The following is a 19886-nucleotide window of genomic DNA, read 5'->3' on the forward strand; positions in this document are numbered from 1 at the left end:
GTTTGTGTGTGTAGCCCATTCACTATCCCCATCCATCCCCCACCCCCTGAAGATGGCTGGACCATCATTGTAAATGCACACCTGTGCCTTGCATCTCCCCCACCTCACTGTAGATTGTAAGCTCTCACGAGCAGGGTCATTCTATTTCGCTTTAATTATTGTATTGTTAACGTTGTTACTGTTTGTGTTTGAAACTGTTAAACTGTAAAGCGCTGCGGAATATGTTGGTGCTATATAAATAAAGATTATTATTATTAGATTATTATTATTATTATCATCACTGCTGTCTGCAATAGAGGTTACTTACCATAGACAAATCACGATTATTATTCTTCAGCTTCTCCTCTTGACGCTCTAGAAGAATGAAAAGTTACACTTTAAGGCCGGCGTCACACTCAGCGTAGGGAAATACGGTCCGTATTTTCGCTGGCTTGCAAAACGGACATACACTGGATCCATGGGCTCAAATATTCGTGAAAACACATATATATATACATATACACACACACACATATACATATATATATATATATATATATATCTCAGTGAGACACATATACAGTGGGGCAAAAAAGTATTTAGTCAGTCAGCAATAGTGCAAGTTCCACCACTTAAAAAGATGAGAGGCGTCTGTAATTTACATCATAGGTAGACCTCAACTATGGGAGACAAACTGAGAAAAAAAAATCCAGAAAATCACATTGTCTGTTTTTTTAACATTTTATTTGCATATTATGGTGGAAAATAAGTATTTGGTCAGAAACAAACAATCAAGATTTCTGGCTCTCACAGACCTGTGACTTCTTCTTTAAGAGTCTCCTCTTTCCTCCACTCATTACGTGTAGTAATGGCACCTGTTTAAACTTGTTATCAGTATAAAAAGACACCTGTGCACACCCTCAAACAGTCTGACTCCAAACTCCACTATGGTGAAGACCAAAGAGCTGTCAAAGGACACCAGAAACAAAATTGTAGCCCTGCACCAGGCTGGGAAGACTGAATCTGCAATAGCCAACCAGCTTGGAGTGAAGAAATCAACAGTGGGAGCAATAATTAGAAAATGGAAGACTTACAAGACCACTGATAATCTCCCTCGATCTGGGGCTCCACGCAAAATCCCACCCCGTGGGGTCAGAATGATCACAAGAACGGTGAGCAAAAATCCCAGAACCACGCGGGGGGACCTAGTGAATGAACTGTAGAGAGCTGGGACCAATGTAACAAGGCCTACCATAAGTAACACACTACGCCACCATGGACTCAGATCCTGCAGTGCCAGACGTGTCCCACTGCTTAAGCCAGTACATGTCCGAGCCCGTCTGAAGTTTGCTAGAGAGCATTTGGATGATCCAGAGGAGTTTTGGGAGAATGTCCTATGGTCTGATGAAACCAAACTGGAACTGTTTGGTAGAAACACAACTTGTCGTGTTTGGAGGAAAAAGAATACTGAGTTGCATCCATCAAACACCATACCTACTGTAAAGCATGGTGGTGGAAACATCATGCTTTGGGGCTGTTTCTCTGCAAAGGGGCCAGGACGATTGATCCGGGTACATGAAAGAATGAATGGGGCCATGTATCGTGAGATTTTGAGTGCAAACCTCCTTCCATCAGCAAGGGCATTGAAGATGAAACGTGGCTGGGTCTTTCAACATGACAATGATCCAAAGCATACCGCGAGGGCAACGAAGGAGTGGCTTCGTAAGAAGCATTTCAAGGTCCTGGAGTGGCCTAGCCAGTCTCCAGATCTCAACCCTATAGAAAACCTTTGGAGGGAGTTGAAAGTCCGTGTTGCCAAGCGAAAAGCCAAAAACATCACTGCTCTAGAGGAGATCTGCATGGAGGAATGGGCCAACATACCAACAACAGTGTGTGGCAACCTTGTGAAGACTTACAGAAAACGTTTGACCTCTGTCATTGCCAACAAAGGATATATTACAAAGTATTGAGATGAAATTTTGTTTCTGACCAAATACTTATTTTCCACCATAATATGCAAATAAAATGTTAAAAAAACAGACAATGTGATTTTCTGGATTTTTTTTTTCTCAGTTTGTCTCCCATAGTTGAGGTCTACCTATGATGTAAATTACAGACGCCTCTCATCTTTTTAAGTGGTGGAACTTGCACTATTGCTGACTGACTAAATACTTTTTTGCCCCACTGTATATACATTGTATTTATGTTTAATACAGCGCCAGATAGCAGAAAAGACGGTAATTCAATTGTCGGCTTTTGCTATCTCCTTCCCAAACCCGACATGATATGAGACATGGTTTACATACAGTAAACCTTTTCATATACCCTTTTTTTTGCATATTCCACACTACTACTGTTAGTAGCGTGTGTGTGCGCAAAATTTGGGGGCTGTGTTAAAATCAAGGGTTAAATCGCAAAAAAAAAAAACTGGCGTGGGCTCCCGCGCAATTTTCTCCGCCAGAGTGGGAAAGCCAGTGACTGAGGGCAGATATTAATAGCCTGGAGAGGGTCCATGGATATTGCCCCCCCTGGCTAAAAACATATGCCCCTCAGAAAAGGCACATATGGAAGATGCGCCTATTCTAGCACTTAGCCTTCCCACTCCCCTGTAGCGGTGGGATATGGGGTAATAAAGGGTTAATGCCACCTTACTACTGTACGGTGACATTAAGCCTGGTTAATAATGGAGAGATGTCAATAAGACGCCTATCCATTATTAATCCAATAGTAGTAAATGCTTAATAAAACACACACATTAGGAAAAAAGTATTTTAATGAAATAAAGACACAGGGTGTTGTAATAGTTTATTTAATCCAAATGACGACCCTCGTTCTGTAAAAAAGGAAAAATAAAAAAAAACAATATCCCATACCTTTCCGCCGTTACAGTTATGTCCCACGATGTAAATCCATCTGAAGGGGTTAAATAATTTAACAAGCAGGAGCCTGCTAATGCAGCTGTGCTCCTGACTGTAAAATCTGGGGAATGAATGGGAAGCAGGGGAACGTAGCTACCTAGACTTGCGGTGCTGCGCCCCCTGCTGGCATAAACTCATATGAACTCGAACGTGGGAATTTTTCTGAATATTTTCTCATGCTCGAGTTCATATGAGGTTCAGGGATGTGTCACTTATTACACTGTGTGCTGTTTCCATACAATGAATGTTTATCACTGCCGGGACCACAGTGCAGACGAGCCCTGGTCCAACTCAGTTCCCTCCTGTGATAAGCAGCTCAATGCCAATATACAATGTACATAGAGAACTGTGGTGTGGGCAGGGTCAGCTTTTCAGCTCTGCTGCATACTACAGAGCTACTCGCATTTTCATAAAAAACTTCATTATTCTCCTATACACCTAAAAATTTTGATTGTATCACAAGTGCTGCACTCAGAAAATTAAGTGATACATCACTAAAATCAGGGTTCCCTATATCAGGGGTGTCAAACTGCATTCCTCAAGGGCTGCAAACAGGTCATGTTTTCAGGATTTCCTTGTACTGCACAGGTGACAATTTAATCACCTACACACATAATGATTACAGCACCTTGTGCAATGCTAAGGAAATCTTGAAAACACGCATGGTTTGCGGCCCTCGAGGAATGCAGTTTGACACCCCTGTCCTATATTATGCTGGTCTCAGATGAGGTATAGAGATGGGCGAACCCGAACAGTAAAGTTCGGCGTCCGTACTGAACACCTATTGTTTGGCACGGACACGGACTTCACCAAGAAGCCTGTGTCACTGCTCGGGTTTGGCACCATGAACACCGAGTGTTTGTCGTGCTGTCATGTGCAAGACAGTGCGGCAAACACTGCTTCTAGTCGGCGGTAAAATCATCACTGCCAGTCAGACAGCCTCAGTTCTCGGTTAAAATGACAGCGTGAGCCAGCAGCTATGATCGGAGATAAAAAGTTTTTCATTGTCGGCTGATAAGACTATTTCTCCCATTAGCCTGCACCTGCTGCCACTAATAACAAGCAAGCACCGGCTGAAGGGAGTATTGATCAGCCGGCGTCTGTGCTGTGATTAAAAAAAAAAAAAAATCTGGGGTGGGTTCCCCTGAATTTTTGCTAACCAGCCACGAAAAAAAAGTGTATCCTCACCCATCCCCTGTAGACTGTGAGCCCTCCCGGGCAGGGTCCTCTCTCCCTCTGTACTTGTGTGTGCCCTTGTTTTGCTCATGCTTATTGTGCTTGACTATAATTGCCCCTTCCACGTGTAAAGCGATATGGAATAAATGGAGCTAGAAAAATGAATAATAAAAATAATAACTCAGCTGTCAGTGTTAGCAAGCCTGGTTATCAAGAATATAGGACCCCCACGCCTTTTCTTTTAATTATTTAAATAACTTAAAAAAAAACAGAGTGGGTCCCCCCCCATGTTTGACAACCACCCAAAGCTAAAGCAGACAGCTGGGGACTAGTATTCTCAGGCCTTTGATCACCGAGGCTGTGTTCCCAGCCGGGCCCCCGAACTGATTTGACCTTGGTGAGATAGCCTCTTGCACAAAGTCTCACGGTGCAGCGATGAGCTGATCAGTTCACCGCAGTTCACTGAGAGAAATCGGTGAACTCTCTGAGCTCTGCGCTACAACGTGAACCTTTCTCACTGAGCTAGCGGTGATCTCACGGAGGTCACTGCAGTTAATTTGCCCGACTGGAAATGCAGCCTCAGTGATCGGTGGTAACTTCAACGACATCACCGCTTGTCACTGATGCTGCGCTCTCAGCAGTTCATTCCCCTGTGGTTCTCCGCCTGGACGGTTACATGTTGGCAGCGTCCAGGTTGAAAACGGTTTATCACCCAGACATGGATTACGGCGTGAGAGAGAATAAAGAACAGGAGAGGGATATTGCTGTTTTTTATATTTGTTTTATTACAGGAGACGAGGGCTTCGGTGGAATGGGCATTAGGTGACTATAACTGTTTGTTATTTTCAAATAAAAAAGTAAAAGTGTGTTTTGTTTTATTTCAAATAAAGGACTTTATTCTGGATGTGTCTTTATTTACAATACAATTATAGGATTAGTAATGGATAGGTGTCTTAAAGATGCCTCTCCATTACTAATCGTGGGCTTGATGTCACCTGACAATACAAAGTTGACATCAACCTCACAAATATGAACCCCACTGCTCACTACTACAGGGCAAGAGAAAAGAGCTGGGAGGGGGGTGGGGCAATATCCATAGCCCCTTGCTAGCCTAAGAATACCAGTCCCCACCAGTCTGCTTTAGCTTGGCTGGTTGTCAAACATGGGGGGCACCCAAAGCCATTTTTTTAAATTATTTATTTAAATAACTAAAACTAAATCATAGTGGGAACCCCTCTATTCTTGATAACTAGCCTTGTCAATGCTGACGGTTGCAGCCCTCAGCTGTGAGTTTTGCCTGGCTAGTTATCAAAAATACAAAGAATTTTTATAAATTATTTATTTACAGCGCAGGCTGATACTTCCATCAGCCGCTGCCTGCACTCGCTGTTATTAGCGTTAACAAGCGTAGGCTGATGGGAGCAGTAGTTCCAGTAGCCGACGTCAGTGATCGAAAGTAACCTTTTTACCTCCAATCACAGCGGCGGGCTCCCTCTCTCATTGACCGATGGTAAAATCATTACTGCGGATCAGAAGCGTGGTTTTTACAGTGTTGTCATGCACAAAACAGTGTGGCAAACACTGAATGTTTGGGCTCCCCATTCAAGTGAATGGGGTCCAGGTTCGGGTACTGTTCTTGTACCCAAACTTTTTGTAACTGTTCGGCCGAGTCCACCAGACGCGAACATCCAAAGGTCTGCTCATCTCTAATGAGGTAGCAAAAACCTGGTGACAGTTTCCCTTTAAGAATACAGTAAAATTGAAATTTTCTATACAAAAGATTGATATATAACATGCATTTTTTTTTAAATTTATTTAAAAACAATATTACCTATTTTTTTCTTTTGCGTACGGCCAGCAGACTCTGTTATTGCTTCCTTTTTCTTTTCCACTGGAAAGAAAAAAAATGCCAGCAAATGTTATAAGAGTTTTCCAGGAACACAGAGTATTAAAGCATTGTAAAGCCTCTGAGAAATGAAAACATGTCAATGTACTAAACAGGTCAATGTACTTGCTGTTAAAACTCTATAGTCTACTCCTGAGCTGTCACAAGTGGCCATCTGACCAGTAGCTCCTTACTGCTGATACAGCTGTGCAAAGCACAGAGTGCAGGATTCTCTTCTGTGCTTGGCCTGTCAGTAAAGCACAGCCCTGCATGCAGGAGGTGGGGTCGTCAAGCAGAGCAGTGATCCTCAAGCTATGAGTGAATGCTGATGTGTACAGAGACAATAACAGACCACAGTGGTGCTAGAATCGGCACCTGTAACATTACTGGGTGCAGGAAAGTGTCAGGAAGAAGAATCTGGGGACAGTAATTGGTCCATCGTGAGACTGTATAGGACTCTCGGGATGGTGCTTTGTAGATGGAGTGCACGAGCATAGAGGGCGGGAGAATGTGAGCTGTGTTTCTCGGGAAATGCAGTCTACAGGCACAGAGGGGCTGCCGGTAAGAAATTCAGAGTGTAACCAATATCAGAACTCGAGGATAGCTACAGGGGGCTGGAGAGGAGGTAACAAAACAGAAGTGCAGGTAAACAAAAGAACAGCCAGACTTTCTATGGGGATTGTACCCCAAAAAATATTTCAATCTGCTGTGTCGTTTTTTGTAATAAGCATAATCAGAAACATGTCAGTATCTCCAGATGCCCAGCGCTCTCTCTCTATTTCCACAACAAACAAGAACAGCAGCATTTATGTATGCACCAAGGAGCTCTGTTCAGACAGACATATTAAAAGGCAACCTGTCAGAACACCTCCCCAAAACCATTAATATGACTGTATAGCCCTTTAAAAGATAAGCCAGTGAAGCCATATATGACCACAAAGCTCTGGGCCAGCAGTGAGACATTGTGTGTGACGTGCACTGTGGTATGATGAAGCCCCTCTAGCTTCTCAACCTCACGCTGTATTCCCTGCCTACTGCCATTCTCCTCTGGCTGATTGACCTGTTTGCTCTGGTGCACGGCCACTTACCTGTCAGCGAGAAGAGTCTGCTGCTAGGTACTAAATAGAAAGAGGCTAGGAACCTGAAGGGGCATCATCAAGCCCCAATGCACTTCCAGACAACTTCAGGAGCAGGACTTACTCTCCCTTCTGAAACTGCCCTCTCTAAAGCCTCTAATGACCTACTAACAGAAAGATCCAACGGTCACTGCTCCCTGCCGTTTCTCCTGGATCTCTCTGTCCCATCTGACACTGTGGATCACCAGCTCCTCCTCACTATGGTCCACTATCAGCCTCAAGGACATTGTTCTCTCCTGGTTATCCCATCTCTCTGACTGCTCCTCCGCTGTATCTTTTGTGGCTCCTCTTCTTCTAATCTCCCCCTTACTATCAGATTCCTCATGGCTCTGTCCTAGGCCCCCTCCTCTTCTCCTTAGACACTGCCCTATTGGACAACCCATCAGCAGATTTGGTTTCCAGCATCATCTCTACGCTGATCTTACCCAACTATACACCTCTTCACCTGACATCACCCTCACTTTAATACAGAATACCATGGATTGTCTGCTGTCTCATAACGCCACGTCCTTCCTCTATCTGAAACGGAATTTCTCCAAAACTGGACTCCTTGTGTTTCCTTCCTCTGCTAACCTAGCTGTACCCAACTTTGCAATTTCCTTGGATGGTGAATATATAACTCCCAAGCAGCACGCTCAATGTGTTGGAGTCATATTTGACAAAGAACTGATTCCCTAGATTCAATCACTCACTAGCTCGTGTCATCATCACCTTAACAATGGCAAAACTCTTAGGGTATGTTCACACGTTCCGGATTTCCATCCTTTTTTTTTCAGGACTGTTTTTTAAAAAACTGCAGCTCTTGGCAGAAAACGCAGGTCCTTTTTTTGGTCCTTTTTTGATGCGTTTTTTGATCCTTTTTTTTATGCAGTTTTCTATGCAGAGTCTGTGTGTTTTCTAGGAAGTTTTTTAGGGTTAAAATGGCTGAAAATACCCTAACCCTACCCCTAACCCTATTCTAACCCTATTCTAACCTTAGTGGAAAAAAAAAAAATTCTTAATTTTTTTTTATTGTCCCTACCTATGGGGGTGACAAAGGGGGGGGGGGGGTCATTTACTATTTTTTTTTATTTTGATCACTGAGATATAATCTATCTCAGTGATCAAAATGCACTTTGGAACGAATCTGCCGGCAGGCAGATTCGGCGGGCGCACTGCGCATGCGCCCGCCATTTTGCAAGATGGCGGCGCCCAGGGAGAAGACGGCCGGACGGACACCGGGTAAGTATAAGGGGGGGAGATTAGGGCACGGGGGGGGGGGCATCGGAGCACGGGGCGGTGGGATTGGAGCACGGGGGGGCGGGATCGGAGCACGGGGGGGCAGCCACACTCCGCCCACGCACTTCCGCCCGCTTCCCCGCACTTCCTGCTGCAGCGGTTCTGCACCACAAACCGCAGTAAAACCCGCAGATATTTTTTTCATCTGCGGGTTTTACTGCGGGTTTGACCTCACAATGGAGGTCAATGGGTGCAGAACCGCTGCGGCTCCGAAAAAAGAAGCGACATGGTACTTCTTTTTTCCCGCAGCTATTCAGCGCGGCTTTTTTTTTGATTTTCCGCATTGTGGGCACAGCAGTTCCTGTTTTCCATTGGGGAAACAATGTAATGTACCCTGCATGGAAACAGCTGCGGACCCGCAGCGGGAAAATCGCGGCAATTCCGCATGAAAAAAAGGATTGTGTGAACATGGCCTTATTGTCACTCTTATTCACTCTTGTCTGGAATACTGCAACTCTCTTTTGACCAAACTATCTCTAACCAACTCTCACCTCTCCAATCCGTCCCGACTGCGGCAGCCAGGGTCGTATATCTAGCAGGCCGCTTCACCGACGTCTCTACCCTTTGCCAGTCATTGAACTGGATGCTAGAGATAGACGAACTTCAACAGTCAAGTTCTGGGTCTGTACCGAACACCTATTGTTTGGGCATGGTCCCCGAACACCTATTGTTTGGGCACGGTCCCCGTACACAGACTTTTCCAGGAAGTCCGTGTTAATGTTCGGGTTTGTGACCCCCGAACACCGGATGCTTCTCGCGATCACATCTGCAGATATTCTTGATAACTAGCCATGATAAAGCTGACAGCTAAGGGTTACAGCCCACAGCTATCAGTTTTGCTGTGCTGGTCATCAAAAATACAGGAGAACGCACGTTAATTTTTTAATGATTTATTTATAGCGCTGGCTGATGAATACACCTATCAACCAGCGCCTGCTTTCAACGTTCTTAGTGGCAGCAGGCGTAGGCTGATGGGAGTAGTAGTCCCATCAGCCAATACCTGTGAATGGAGGTAACCTTTCTACTTCTTGTCACAGCTGCAGACTCACGCTGTCTTCTGACACCGTGAGAGCTGCGGCTCTCTGACCGGCGGTAATGATCCTACCACCGATCAGTCACGTAGTATATTGCCCAACCGCGTAGTATATCGCCCAGTCGCGTAGTACGTTGCACAGCCCGCGTAGTACGTTGCCCAGCCACGTAGTATATAGCCCAGCCACGTAGTATGTTGCCCAGCCACGTAGTATGTTGCCCAGCCACGTAGTATGTTGCCCAGCCACGTAGTATGTTGCCCAGCCACGTAGTATGTTGCCCAGCCACGTAGTATGTTGCCCAGCCACGTAGTATGTTGCCCAGCCACGTAGTATGTTGCCCAGCCACGTAGTATGTTGCCCAGCCACGTAGTATGTTGCCCAGCCACGTAGTATGTTGCCCAGCCACGTAGTATGTTGCCCAGCCACGTAGTATATTGCACAGCCACGTAGTATATAGCACAGCCACGTAGTATATAACACAGAGACGTAGTATATAACACTGCCCATGCAGTATATAACACAGGCCACGTAGTATAGAGCACAGCGATGTAGTATATTGCCCAACCACGTAATATATACCACAGCCCACATAGTATATAGCACAGCCCACATAGTATATAGCAGAGATGCAGTATATAACACAGCCACGTAGTATATTGCCCAGCCACGTAGTATATTGCCCAGCCACGTAGTATATTGCCCAGCCCATATAGTATTTAGCAGATGTAGTATATAACACATCACACGAAGTATCTAACACAACCCACGTAGTATATAGCAATGTGGGTACCATATCCCTGTTAAAAAAATAATTAAAATAAAAAATAGTTATATACTCACTCTCCGTCGGCCCCCCGGGTCCAGCCCAGGCGTTTACCGATGCTCCTCGCGACGCTCCGGTCCCAAGAGTGCATTGCGGTCTCGCGAGATGATGGCGTAGGGGTCTCGCGAGACCGCTACGTCATCATCTCGCGAGACCGCAATGCATGGACTGGTCACCGGAGCGTCGCGAGGAGCGGGAAAGGTCTGGGCTGGATCCGGGGGGCCGACAGAGGGTGAGTATATAATGATTTTTTTTATTATTAATTTTAACATTAGATCTTTTTACTATTGATGCTGCATAGGTAGCATCAATAGTAAAAAGTTGGTCACACAGGGTTAATAACAGCGTTAACGGAGTGTATTACACTGCGGCATAACGCGGTCCGTTAACGCTGCCATTAACCCTATGTGAGCGCTAACTGGAGGGGAGTATGGAGCGGGCAGTGACTGCAGGGGAGTAGGGAACGGCCATTTTGCCGCCAGACGGCCCGTCGCTGATTGGTTGCGGCAAAACGGCCACGACCAATCAGCGACTTGGGATTTCCGTGACAGACAGACGGAAGCGACCCTAAGACAATTATATAATGTATGTATGTATGTATACATACATACATACATACATACACACATACACCGTATATACTAAAGAAAAACAACATATTCTCACCTTCCAGCGTCCGCGCCAGCCTTTCCCGCTCCTCGCGACGCTCCAGTCCCAAGAATGCACTGCGGCAATGACCACAGATGACATAGCGGTCTCGCGAGACAGCTACATCATCACGGGTTATTGCCGCAAGGCATTACTGGGAACGGGGCGTCGCGAGGAGCCTCGCTAAAGACCTGGGCTGGATCCAGGGGCCGCCGGAAGGTGAGTATGTAAATAATTTTTATTTTAATTGTTTTTTTTTGTTTTTTTAAACAGGGATATGGTGCCCACATTGCTATATACTACGTGGGCTGTGTTATAATACTACGTGGGCTGTGTTATATACTGTGTGGGCTGTGTTACATACTACGTGGGCTGTTATATACTACGTGGCCTGTGTTATATACTGCGTGGGCTGTGCTCTATACTGCGTAGGCTGTGCTATATACTACATGGGCTGTGTTATATACTACGTGGGCTGTGCTATATACTTCGTGGGCAGTGCAATATACTACGTGACTGTTATATACTACGTGGCCTGTGTTATATACTGTGTGGCCCTGCGCTTAGTAAACCGATGTTTACCCTGGTTACCCGGGGACTTCGGGATCGTTGGTCGTTGGAGAGCTGTCTGTGTGACAGCTCTCCAGCGACCAAACAGCGACGCTGCAGCGATCGGGATCGTTGTCTAGATCGCTGCAGCGTCGCTTAATGTGACGGTACCTTAACACGTTTTGTGTGCACTGGGAGTGCGGCCAGCCTGTATGAATAGACTACTGCTGATCAGATGAATGGTCGTCTCCGACCACATGTGTAGTGTAAACGCACCCAAGACTGTAAAATGGCAAATTACAGAAGCCAAAGCTTACAACAGAAAGAGCTGCTCTGCAGCACGTGCCTCTGCGTATACACAAACTACTGCGCACACCATAATCAGAAGTGGGGACTGTTACATAAATACATCAGTTTTATATTGCGATAATTTTTGGATAGAAGCATGGCACTGAAAAGGAGCTGAGGTAAAAAGAAGGAATTTACCAATACAAATCTATGCATTTACCCACAGCCGTCTGCAGCATCTGTGACACACTCATACTTGCAAAAATGGCAGAAACAGAACTCACGTTTTTTACTTTGCTTTTCCACTTCAGCTTTCAGCCTCTTGTATTTATCTGTCCTGTAAACTAAAACCCACGTGATACCTAAAGAAAAAGTACAAACTGTTAATTGGTCACAGTGATCTTACACGGTCATAAAATGCAGTACACAAAGGTTGATATTGAGAACTTGCCGGGGCCACGTTGAGGTTTCAGTAATATTTGTCATCGCCTCTTACAGAATCTGCCATGTGATGGCACCAAAATATGTCCCCAAACATCAAAACTAGGTATGGCACTTCATAATACTGGAAACACTTAAAGGACTTACCCCAAAGTAGTCCAAAAAGAAGCGAACCATAAATATAAAACCAACATCTTGATTAAATATTGAAGATAATACAGCAAAGAACTAAGGAATATAAACAGGAGAGTCCAGAAGGAGGGGCCCTCTAAACTTTTGGTCTGTACTAATATCTAGACTAAATCACTAGTCGACCCTCCTGGGCGACCAATAGTGTCGGGGGTGGACTCTGTGTTTAGCAGGATAGGTACTTTCTTGGACAAAATCCTTAACCCCATAGCAAAGAAGTCAAAATCGTATATCCAAGATACCACTGATTTCCTGAATAAATTGGAGGCTATTAGAGAGTGAGGTGATCTTGGCATCATTTGATGTCATCTCACTCTATACATCAATTGAGCACAACTCGGGAATTAAGGCAATTGAAAAATTAAATTTACTTGGGATATCAGTGATAGGAAAGACATTTCTGATAAGGCTGTTGGAGATAATTTTAAGGCGGAGCTACTTCCTGTTTGGTGACACATTTTACTCACAAAAAAGCGGGACAGCGATGGGGGCTATTATGGCCCCGGCATACGCAAATCTGGTCATGAGTATCCTGGAGGAGGACCCCGTCTATGTGTCCCACCACTTCCGGCATGTGCTGGTGTGGTGGAGATACATAGACGATGTCTTCCTCCTATGGAAGGGCACGGAAAAAGAATTGTAAGATTTCCATCAATATCTGAATGGAATAGATGAGACCATTAAGTTCACAGTAATCTCTTCCAGAACAAATATACAGTTTCTGGATGTGTCGGTCAAATTGAGCAATGGAGAACTGACAACTACATTATTCGTGAAAGAAACTGATAGAAATAATCTCCTTGTCTATGATAGTCAACACCCCCGTAACATGGTGAGGTCAATCCCTCTTAGCCAACTTCTAAGGGTACGTAGAATTGTGAAAGAGGAAGGGGAAATAGATGGTGTTATGGATACTTTAGCAAAAAAATTCTTGAAGAGGGGGTATCCACAAGGAGTGATCAATATTGCTAAAGAAGCTGCCTCAAACAAAGATCGGAAAGAGCTGCTGGAAAAAGACAGGCAATATAGAAAGAGACCACTGACTAGAATACCATGTGTAATGACATATACGGAGGAAAGTGGAAACATAGCGGGGATAATCAAAAAACACTGGGGTATGTTAACAAGCTGTTTACCAGAAATAAAATAATTTAAAGAGCCCCCATTGTTCTCGTACCGTAGGAGTAAAAACATTAAGGACTATGTGGTAAAATCGGATATTGGGCCCCTGAAAACCAAAAGCCAGACCACTCTAACTGGGGGGGGGGGGGGGGGGGAGTCAAAAGGGCTGCTTCCCGTGTTTATCGTGTGTCAATTGTAAATACATGTTAAAGGGATCTACATTCAAACACCCAGGTACAAACAAAGAATATACTATCAAACAATTCCTAACATGTAACTCAGATTATGTGATTTATCTGTTGGAGTGTCCGTGTAAACTATGGTACATAGGGGAAACGACTTGTGAATTGAAGGTACGTATCACTAACCATAGACACTCAATTAGGAAAAAACGAGTAGACCTCCCAGTCTCAAAACACTTCAGAGTTGGGACATACCGAGAAAGATCTCAAATTTAGGATTATAGACAAGGTCCCCATACAAAGGAGAGGGGGAGATAGAGTGAGCCTTTTAAAAAAACAAGAATTAAAATGGATATATATGCTTGACACCCTGAAGCCAAAGGGGCTGAATGTAGAATTTAAAATCCACCCTAATATGTACTAGCCCTATAAGTATACCCCTAAGAATCGGATATATGGGGATCCCTAGTGTTGGAGTATTGTATACAGATGAATTATATGAATTTGATATGGAGCTCCAATTTTAACATTATTTTATTTTATATTATCTTAGTGATATCTTCACACCTAGCAACTAGTCCTTGGCCTGCCAACAGGTGGAACATAACCACATGGAGGATGAAAGAATAATAAACAAAAATATAATACCTTTATCTCTTATTTTCATGGATTAGTTGTAACAATTTTTTTGTCTCATCTCTGTTCATAATTAGTCATGGTTGTCGGCCGATCACATTGTCTCAGTAGTATAAATAAAGCATGCGTAATATAAAACTGTGGTACATGGAAGTTTATTTTGGGAATAGGATGGTTGGCAACAAAAATTCACTTATGTGGACCCCCCTAGGACGACAATATGGCCGCTAAGGGCTGTGTGTCAAATAGGAGGGACATGGACAAGCGGAGGGGCCTGAAGAAGGTGTCATCCGTTGTGTCAGAGTGAAAAGGAATGCCGTATAACCAGTACTCACCATTAAAAAACAAAATATAGTTTATAAATGAATCACTTATATGGACCCCCATAGGGTGACAATATGGCCTTGAAGGGCTGTGTGTCAAATGGGAGGGACATTGACAAATGGATGTAGCCTGAATAGGGTGTCATCCAGTATGTCAGAGTGCAAAACCACATTATAACAATCAGAGACTATCTATCAATAGAATATATAGTTGGAGATACATCTCACAACTGAAATAGATGTACCGCAGCATAGGGATTAAAAAACTGATAGTGGCTGGGCGCCTGGCGTTGAGAGACGCATCTTGCCACATTCAAGATGGCGTCCCGGCGCTGACGAGCGGCGAGTGCGCATGCGCCAAGAGAAACTGACTAGGGAAGGGCTGGGATTGGCCGGCAGCCTATGACACAGAGAAATGACGCAGTGACATGCGCAGTAGAGGAGAGAGGACGCCGAGAATGGTAGATGTAGCGTCCTCCATGTGGTTTTGACCGATGTATGGTGGGGTAAGGAATATAAACAAACATAAGATATATTATGAGAGAGATGTCTATTGAAAAGAAATATGTATGAAATGATCAAAATAATAGTGAAGATGTTGGAACCTATTAGCACTTTGGCACTATGCACTTTATGAGATATGGATTGCACATGAGATTTTTTTTACACAATTGTTGATCTATGTATGTATACATGTATTTATGCTTAATGACCAATGAAATATGCAAATGTATGTAGATTATGCCTATAAAAGCACCATTGTTAATGACACTCACTGCTTGAAAAAGGCTCAGTGTGAGCCGAAACGTCGCACAGAGATGTGGGTTCAATAAAAGTCACATTCTTACCTGCATGAGGATTTGGAGTGCTGCCTTCATTTGCTGATATATATATATATATATATACACACTAGATGGTGGCCCGATTCTAACGCATCAGGTATTCTAGAATATGCATGTCCACAGCCCGCATAGTATATTGCCCAGCCACGTAGTATATTGCCCAGCCACGTAGTATATTGCCCAGCCACGTAGTATATTGCCCAGTGACGTAGTATATTGCCCAGTCACGTAGTATATTGCCCAGTCACGTAGTATATTGCCCAGTCACGTAGTATATCACACAGCGACGTAGTATACAGCACAGAGCCACGTAGTATATTGGCCAGTAATGTAGTATATTGCCCAGTGACGTAGTATATTGCCCAGTGACGTAGTATACAGCACAGAGCCACATAGTATATTGGCCAGTCACGTAGTATATTGCCCAGCTACATAGTATATTGCCCAGCCAGGTTTGTCACAGGTGAACAAATAAAAAATAAACATATACTCACCTTTCCGAAGGCCCCTTGTAGTCCACGGCAGCTTCCGGTCCCAGCGTTGGTATGGGCGCAGGACCTGTGATGACGTCGCGGTCACATGACCGTGACGTCATGGCAGGTCTTTCTAGCGCAGGCGCGCAAGGGCATGTGATGACGTCGCGGTCACATGACTGTGACGTCATGGCAGGTCCTTGTCGCGCAGGGCCTGTGATGATGTTGCGGTTACATGACCGTGACGTCATGGCAGGTCCTTCTGCCATACCATCTTTGCCACCGGAAACTGCAGCGGAAGATGGCGGCCGGCGGGAGCGGCTTGGCGGACTACAGAGGGTGAGTATAGCAGGTTTATTTTTTTATTATTTTTAACATTACATTTTTTACTATTGATGGCGCATAGGCAGCGTCAATAGTAAAAAGTTGGGGACACACAGGGTTAATAGCGGTAGTAACGGAGTGCGTTACCCGCGGCATAACGCGGTCCGTTACCGCCGGCATTAACCCTGTGTTAGTGGTGACCGGAGGGGAGTATGCGGGCGACAGGCACTGACTGCGGGGAGTAGGGGGCGGCCATTTTTTCCGGACTGTGCCCGTCGCTGATTGGTCCCGGCAGCCATGACAGGCAGCTGGCGAGACCATGGAAATCCAAGTCGCTGATTGGTCGCGGCAAAACAGCCACGACCAATCAGCGACGGACACAGTCCGGAAGAAAATGGCCGCTCCTTACTCCCCGCAATCAGTGCCCAACGCCCGCACACTCCCCTCCAGTCACCGCTCACACAGGGTTAATGCCGGAGGTAACAGACCGCGTTATGCCGCGGGTAACGTTACCGCTGCTATTAACCCAGTGTGTCCCCAACTTTTTACTATTGATGCTGCCTATGCGGCACCAATAGTAAAAAAAAGTAATGTTAAAAATAAAAAAACCTGCTATACTCACCCTCCGTTGTCCGCCGAGCCGCTCGCCCTGGTCGCCATCTTAAGTTCCCGGCGATGCATTGCGAAATTACCCAGAAGACTTGGCGGTCTCGCGAGACCGCTAAGTCATCTGGGTAATTTCGCAATGCATTCAGGGAACGGAAGATGGTGGCAGCCGTGCACGTATCGCCGGAGCTTCGCTGGATCCCAGGGGTGAGTATATAACTATTTTTTATTTTAATTATTTTTTTTAACAGGGATATGGTGCCCACACTGCTGTATACTACGTGGGCTGTGTTAGATACCGCGTGGCTGCTATATACTACATAGGCAGTGTTATATACTATGTGGGCTGTGTGATATACTACATAGGCAGTGTTATATACTACGTGGCTACTATATACTGCGTGGGCAGTGTTATATACTACGTGGCTGCTATATACTGCGTGGGCAGTGTTATATACTACGTGGGCAGTGTTATATACTACGTGGCTGTTATATACTGCGTGGCCACTGTTATATATTGCGTGGCCTGTATTAACGCATCGGGTATTCTACAATATGTATTGTCACGATTCCCCTGACCGCTGTCACCAATGGGTCAGGATTCACACCGTGACCGTCACCCCTACGTCACGGATTGAGGTGACTTTAGGCCAACAGACGGCTATCACATGTGCAGGGGGGCTTATCTTAGTTATCCCTCCACTCCACGATGTGATGAGAAAACACACACAAGGATATTGACCTCAGTTTACAGCAGGGGCTTATTCTAGGTATCCCACTGCTTTTCTATATACCACGAACTGCAGGGATTTATGTATATCCCGCTTACAGTTCCACTTAACACTTGCAGCTCTCTGGCGCCCCCCTTACTCAGGTCAGATTAGGTACTGCACCCTGGGTAATTAGTCGCCAGAAAGGCTGCCTGCTATGTACTGGCTATTGGGCACGCTGCAGCGACGCGATAACTACTCCCACTCAGGCAGGAACAATAATTATTAACGCCGCAGCCGCTACAACATAACCCAAAAGTCTGCACACTTCTCGCTGCCACCAGCTTCGATTAAACGGGTCCGAAGCTAACCCAACACAGTAGCGTAATTCTCTTCAAAAGACAGGGTACGTTTAGAGCATGGATGAACGAACTAATATGAAATATTATATCCCATAAAAATAATTAGGCAGTGCTTTATCAAAAATAGTTTATAAAGATGTTACAAATGAGACAATTGCAAATATGTACAAGGGTAATTATAACATAAAGGGAATAAATGAGAAAAAGCAACACTTACATGTTCAAAGCATGACAGGCAACCAGGCTAGTGGAGTTTTTCCCATACGTCCCAGCTCATTTGGACGTGAGCAGGGCTCTTCCAGGAGAAGATAAGAAATCAAGCAGAAAAGACTGAGCTGGGGATGTGTGCAGACAGTTATAACTTCAAGGCTGTGACATCACAGAAAGGCTGGCTTATCCAGACCCTCCTCTCTCTACCTTCTGAGTAAACTTTAAACTATTTTCTCTGATTTCTATAACTTCACTACAAAACATGTCAGAGTCCTAACACTCTCATAATTCATCTCGGATTAACGTGAGCATTCTAATGAGATCAAATATGTCCTATCTGGGATACATATTTACAGAGAAATCCCTACTTCTTTACCAGATGGAGTTAGAAGCCCGAGTTTCAAGGGATGTGTAGATACACCGAGTGAGAATAAGAATATATATTTTCGTATTTCTAGCTTAAATCGTTTGCCTAATATCTAACAAAAACTAAACAAAGAATCTTTCATGAATTTTTGGAGCCACTTTTCCATTGTCCAGCTAGTGGAAGATTCTAACCTGGTCGTAAATACCGTTCGGCCATAAAACTCCCCACACTCTCTGAGAAGGAAAGCCAGGAATTGGCAGCTACAAACTGTTACTCCAAGAAGGGGGGCTTAGCCCACGCAGGCTAGCAAGAGAACTACTTATGATATTTCATACCATATCGTGACATGTATGTATGTAGCAGCCACATAGTATATAGCACAGGCCACGTAGTATTTGTCTGCTATATACTACATGGCTCCTATATACTACGTGGCCTGTGCTATATACTATGTGGCTGCTATATACTTACATAAATACATATTCTAGAGCACACGATGCGTTAGAATCGGGCCACCATCTAGTATGTGTGTGTGTGTGTGTGTGTGTGTGTGTGTGTGTGTGTGTGTGTGTGTGTGTGTGTGTGTGTGTGTGTATATATATATATATGTATATATATATATATATATATATATATATATATATATATATATATATATATATATATATATATATATATATATATATACACACATACACACACACTGTATATGCTCGAGTATAAGCCGACCCGAGTATAAGCCGACCCCCCTAATTTTGCCACAAAAAACTGGGAAAACTTATTGACTCGAGTATAAGCCTAGGGTGGAAATGCAGCAGCTACCGGTGAATTTCAATAATAAAAATAGATCATTATTTCCCCATAGCTGTGCCATATAGTGCTCTGCACCGTTCATTATTGCCCTATAGCTGTGCCATATAGTGCTCTGCACCGTTCATTATTGCCCTATAGCTCTGCCCCATATAGTGCTCTGTGCCATTCATTATTGCCCTATAGCTGTGCCCCATGTAGTGCTCTGCACCGTTCATTATTGCCCTATAGCTCTGCCCCATATAGTGCTCTGCACCGTTCATTATTGCCCTATAGCTCTGCCCCATATAGTGCTCTTGCACCGTTCATATTGCCCCATATAGTGCTCTTGCACCGTTCATATTGCCCCATAGAAAGCTCTGCCCCATATAGTGCTCTTGCACCGTTCATATTGCCCCATAGAAAGCTCTGCCCCATATAGTGCTCTTGCACCGTTCATATTGCCCCATATAGTGCTCTTGCACCGTTCATATTGCCCCATAGAAAGCTCTGCCCCATATAGTGCTCTTGCACCGTTCATATTGCCCCATAGAAAGCTCTGCCCCATATAGTGCTCTTGCACCGTTCATATTGCC

The 19886-nt window shown here is 44.6% G+C and overlaps 1 protein-coding gene across 2 annotated transcripts in view; it reads right to left on the minus strand.

The window, feature by feature from the left end:
- TMCO1 (transmembrane and coiled-coil domains 1) overlaps positions 1 to 19886 on the minus strand; it is a 79957-nt gene that overhangs the window by 35830 nt on the left and 24241 nt on the right. Inside the window, exons 2-4 of one of the 2 annotated variants that reach the window (XM_069737218.1) lie at positions 11999 to 12076; positions 5905 to 5964; positions 308 to 354 (exon numbers count right to left, since the gene is read on the minus strand). In XM_069737218.1, the coding sequence (XP_069593319.1) occupies positions 308 to 354; positions 5905 to 5964; positions 11999 to 12076 (185 nt within the window). The remainder of the gene's footprint in view (positions 1 to 307; positions 355 to 5904; positions 5965 to 11998; positions 12077 to 19886) is intronic. The other variant, XM_069737219.1, reaches the window with a different exon arrangement.

Source organism: Ranitomeya imitator, chromosome 8, assembly GCF_032444005.1.
Source record: "Ranitomeya imitator isolate aRanImi1 chromosome 8, aRanImi1.pri, whole genome shotgun sequence".
Classification (NCBI taxonomy): domain Eukaryota; kingdom Metazoa; phylum Chordata; class Amphibia; order Anura; family Dendrobatidae; genus Ranitomeya; species Ranitomeya imitator.